Source organism: Myxine glutinosa, chromosome 4 (genome assembly GCF_964187855.1).
Source record: "Myxine glutinosa chromosome 4, kmMyxGlut1.1, whole genome shotgun sequence".
Taxonomy (NCBI): domain Eukaryota; kingdom Metazoa; phylum Chordata; class Myxini; order Myxiniformes; family Myxinidae; genus Myxine; species Myxine glutinosa.
Window position 1 is genome coordinate 76,960,858 of NC_136264.1, and position 5,709 is coordinate 76,966,566.

Sequence of the window (5,709 nt, forward strand, 5' to 3'; positions counted from 1 at the left end):
TAAAAATGAGAAAAGAAAAATATAAAGCAAAATATCAACAGATATACACCAACAACTGCGAGAACGTTAAAAGAGCATGTAGATATAAAACTAGAACAATGCGAATGTGTTTCCAATCTGCCTCCGCATAGTCCCACAACGGGTAGATGCCATCGTTCACTGTCCTAAAAATAAACAAGTTTGATTTAAATCCCTTCAGCTGTTCTCAAGTTTCACAATTTTACCAGACATGCCAGGTTTCACATCGATCGGTGAAGCAGTTTCAGAGAAGGGATTTTTAAAAATATCAGCATTTAAGCTAATATTGCTGCCATACCACATGACATATGACCTTTAAAAATGTACACTCTGCATATGTATGGGTATGAGATCACATTTGTGAAGTTTTGTGTTGATCGGATAAGGTTCGTTTTTCTATCCAAGCTGGCTGTCAAACCACATGACCTATGACATCATCATTTTCAAACGATATGCAACAGTGCTGTTAGATATTTGTAAAATTTTGCATCGATAGGGTGAGCGGTTTCAGAGATATAATTATTTAATATTTTCCTTCAATCCAATATGGCTGCCAAACCATGTGACCTATGATGTCATAAATTTAATATTTCAATTCAAATGGATCATAGATCATGTGCGTGCAATTTCAGATTTTTAGGATAAGGAATTTGATTAAAACATTTTGGCTGGTATACCACATCACCTATGATGTCATCATCATCATGCTTTTGTTCCCCATTGGGAGTACTTGACAATGCAAAGTTTCAAATCAAATTTGCATTGACAATGCAAAGTTTCAAATCTTTCCATTCAGCGGTTTCTGAGAAATATTTTTTTAATTATTCGCTTTTAATCCAAGATGGCTGCCATACCACGTGGGCTATGACATCACAATTATCATAAAAACATTCTGCATCAGTGTCACTCCAACCCTGAAAGGTTCGTCTCAATCGGACATATGGTTGCTGAGAAAAAGTAGGTTGAGCCTGTACGGACGGATGGACGGACGGACAACCCGAAAACATAGGAGTAGTGTAATAATGTTGCTTCTGGGACACCTCCGTTTAACATGGGAAATCCCTATCTAATGTCATTTACCCCCTTGTCTTTTTCAAAAATCATAAACACCTCTATTTCTCCCACCCTCATCTTTATGAACCTTTTGTCTGTAGTACCTATCCTTAATGTTGTTCATTAGACCACTCAAACACTACAAATATTTGTTTTCTCTTATAGACCTATCATCCTTCTTCTACATATCATCTGGCAGATTAATCTTTGACCCATTCACTTCCATATTAATTCTTTCCCTCCCTCATTGCCCCTAAACACCTATATTTCTCTCACCCTGTTCTTTACGAACCTTCTAACCTTTTGACATGTTATCCTTATTCATTAGACCACTTAAACACCTGTGATCCTTCTGACCTCATGGACCTTTTAACCTTTTACTCTTAATATCATCTGGTGAATATAACCCACTCAAACAACGACCCTACAAATATTTGTTTATGCGTGGGAAATAATTTAATTCTCCTACAACTCTCTTCACCATCTAATATATTAACAAAAAATATGTTTGAGTTTGGTTCTTTATTAAGATATTTTAACTGAGCTAAGATAAAATGGTAAACCTCCCTCAATGTTCTTGTTTGAGCGCCTCCAGTGCCACATACCATTTTTTGGTAAGCTCCGCCCACTTTTTGGTAAACCACGCCCATTTTTTACTAAGCCCGCCCACTTTTTGTTAAGCCACGCCCACTTTTTACTAAGCCCCGCCCACTTTTGCTAAACTCCTCCCGCTTTTGCTAAGTCCCACCCACTTTATAAACTCTTCAGCATTGTATCATTTCCAGGTAATACATTACATCATTTTCAGGGAATTTCCATCACATCATTTCCAGTTAAGACACGCCCAGGGAATTTCCACAGGAAGACACACCCAGTCCTTATAAAAGGCACCGACCACACAGGCTTTTTCAAACACGCTTTCTGCTTCACTTGAGAATGGACTACTATGCCGAAATGGAATGGGATAACTTTGCTATTCCATGGAGTCCTACTACCTGTGTAGAACTCAACCTTCAGATTGATGAACTGGACTCGAACCTCTTATCAATGGAGGTAAGTTTGTTTATTTATTTATTTATTTATTTATTTATTTATTTTTTTTTTTTTTTTTTTTTAAGATGAGACTCGTGTAAGAGTTAACAAAGTTTATTTTAATATTCATAGAGCTTGATTTATACAAATAAAAAATATTGTATTAAATTAATACATTGTTATTTTCTTTCACAGGAAATTGTATCTGAGATACGAAATGAAAATTCTGCTTTTAACACAACTTGGGATGAAGTTATTTTTTTGTTTGAAGACATTTTGAACAACCAAGACCCCCAGAACGAGTTCTACCTTGATGACCCAGCCAAAGAGTTATACCTTGGAGATCCACAAAATCCTGAAAAAGAGTTTTACCATGATGATACTTGTTGTGAGTTATCAAAACAAAACCCACTGAACAAGTTCTACCTTGATGAGCCAGAATACAAGTCATACATTGGAGACCCACAAATTTCTGAAAATTGGGAAAGGAGAGTTCTCCCTGATGGTCCGCAGTTATACTATGTGAGACACATCATAGAAACCCTAAAAAATTGGGCAAGGAGAGTTCTCCCTGATGGTCCGCAGTTATACTATGTGAGACACATCATAGAAACCCTAAAAAATTGGGCAAGGAGAGTTCTCCCTGATGGTCCGCAGTTATACTATGTGAGACACATCATAGAAACCCTAAAAAATTGGGCAAGGAGAGTTCTCCCTGATGGTCCGCAGTTATACTATGTGAGACACATCATAGAAACCCTAAAAAATTGTGAAATGGGAATTCTCCCTGATGGTCCGCAGTTATACTATGTGAGACACATCATAGAAACCCTAAAAAATTGGGAAAGGGAAGTTTTCCCTGATGGTCCGCAGTTATACTATGTGAGACTTATCACGGAAACCCCCAATATTTCTGAAAATTGTGGTTTTACCTTGGGGACTTGGAAAGATGGTTATATTTTTGGAGACTCGGAATGGGGGTTTTGTTTTGATGACTCGGAATGTGATACCTATCTTGGAGGCTCAACAGGAATGTGGTTATACCTTGGGAACTTGGAAAGTTGGTTTTATTTTGGAGACTCTACCTGTGGGGTTCCTCTTGGAGACTCTTTGGATTCTAAAGCAATGAACAATGTTCTTTATTTAATGACGCTTGATTTAAGCAATATCAAGAAAGTTCGAGGAAGAAAATGCTGGAAAATTCTTTCTTCCCATTTCTACTTCTTCAAACTTAAAAGCCTTGAAAGACAGAATTGGAGGAAGAGGAAAAAAAAAAAAAGAAATACGTATTTAAAAAAGAAGAAAAGAAAGATTATGTTAGGGTTTGGGTGGGATTTTGAATGTGAGGGTTAGGGATGGGGTTGGGTTAGGGTTGGGATTTTGAATGTGAGGGTTAGGGTTGGGGTTGGGTTAGGGATGGGGTTGGGTTAGGGATGGGGTTGGGTTAGGGATGGGTTGGGTTAGGGTTGGGATTTTGAATGTGAGGGTTAGGGTTGGGGTTGGGTTAGGGATGGGATTGGGTTAGGGTTGGGATTTTGAATGTGAGGGTTAGGGATGGGTTGGGTTAGGGATGGGGTTGGGTTAGGGATGGGGTTGGGTTAGGGTTGGGGTTGGGTTAGGGATGGGGTTGGGTTAGGGATGGGGTTGGGTTAGGGATGGGGTTGGGTTAGGGATGGGGTTGGGTTAGGGATGGGGTTGGGTTAGGGATGGGTTGGGTTAGGGATGGGTTTGGGTTAGGGATGGGGTTGGGTTAGGGCTTGGGTTGGGTTAGGGTTTGTATATTATTATGACTCACTCGCACATACACACACACACACAAAAGTTAAGCCCCAACTAAAAAGTTGTGGGATTCTGTGTTTGGGGTTCACAGATTTAAAAACGTATCCCCATTATACACACACAAAAGTTAAGCCCCAACTAAAAAGTTGTGGGATTCTGTGTTTGGGGTTCACAGATTTAAAAACGTATCCCCATTATACACACACAAAAGTTAAGCCCCAACTAAAAAGTTGTGGGATTCTGTGTTTGGGGTTCACAGATTTAAAAACGTATCCCCATTATACACACACAAAAGTTAAGCCCCAACTAAAAAGTTGTGGGATTCTGTGTTTGGGGTTCACAGATTTAAAAACGTATCCCCATTATACACACACAAAAGTTAAGCCCCAACTAAAAAGTTGTGGGATTCTGTGTTTGGGGTTCACAGATTTAAAAACGTATCCCCATTATACACACACAAAAGTTAAGCCCCAACTAAAAAGTTGTGGGATTCTGTGTTTGGGGTTCACAGATTTAAAAACGTATCCCCATTACATTTTATTTATTTATTTATTATTTTCAAGGGTATTAACTGCTTACTTGTGTTTTTTGTAATTCTTGTGAGTAAAATGAACCCAAGATTTCTTCTCCATTTAAATCATATAATTTGTAGGTCCAAGGGACTGTATCCATTACATCAATGATTTTAAATAATTCACGAGTCCATTTTTGTGTATAACCTTTCTCAAAATGACTTTTCCATTTGTATATTCTTACAATATCACCAACTTTAAACTTGGGCTTTCTCAAATTAATCTCCTTTTCATATTCTAATTTTGTAAATGTTTCTGATGGTTTTGATTGTGTTGATGAATGAACTGTATTATTGTAATTATCTACAATATCCTGAATTAAATACACCCATTTTTGAGAACCGAGTTGTGTGAATTTTTTATATAATTTCTCTTTTAAAGTACGATTAAAACGCTCAATAACAACTGCCTTTCCTTCATTAAAGGTGCTGTATAATTTAATACCCTTCCCCTTAAGAAATTTCATGAATATTTTGTTATAGAACTCTGTTCCCTCATCAGTCCATAACTTCTTTGGTTTCCTTTTATCCCGATCAAATATTAGCTTAAAGGCTAACATTAAAGTATCACCCCTTTTATTTTTTAAAGGGACAACCCAGGCAAATCTACTCCTCAAATCAATAACGGTTAAAGCATACCTGTATCCCCTGTCATTATTCAATTCAATTAAATCAGCGGACCATATGTGGTCAGTGTATTTAGAATAAACCTTCCTTCTTTTAAACTTTGTGATTATAGGTTTGTGTAATTCTTCAGCCAAAAGCTCCTCAGTCTTGATGACATCATTAGAGCCTAATAGTTTTTTGAGGAATAACCAAGACCAAGTTTCAATTTAGCATTTATCAAATTTCTCACAATAAACCTATCAACTTTCTCTCTCAACGTTGGATTTTGTATCAAAGACAAATTATACAACATTTCGCTGTCGGCTTTATGTTTTTCAGTCAACGTAGTGGTTTTCCCATAAGCAATATCATGCTTCATACACACTTCGTCAACCCTATTTGTAGGTTTAGACCAAGGTTTAGGATTGTCAGCCTCATCTAATCTTTTATCCAAGTTTGTTCCTGGACCACAGAAAGAATACCCTGGAAGGTGTAATTCCCCTGGAATTCCAGTTGTTGTAAATTTACTTCCTGACAGAAACTTTTGTATGTCTCCTCCTCTTTTAGGAGAGATGAATTGGCACTTTTTAGAGCCACATACTTGACATATTCCTTTTTGATAAACTCTATTATTTTTAGCTTTAACATAA

General features: G+C 37.3%; 1 protein-coding gene across 1 annotated transcript; it reads left to right on the plus strand.

The window, feature by feature from the left end:
- Positions 1 to 2,004: 2,004 nt before the first annotated feature.
- On the plus strand, positions 2,005 to 3,456 carry LOC144891484 (uncharacterized). The gene is made up of 2 exons (XM_078775104.1): positions 2,005 to 2,124; positions 2,299 to 3,456. Exons 1-2 carry the CDS (start codon positions 2,008 to 2,010, stop codon positions 3,454 to 3,456), a joined length of 1,275 nt encoding a protein of 424 aa, XP_078631230.1. The 5' UTR covers positions 2,005 to 2,007.
- Positions 3,457 to 5,709: the final 2,253 nt, after the last annotated feature.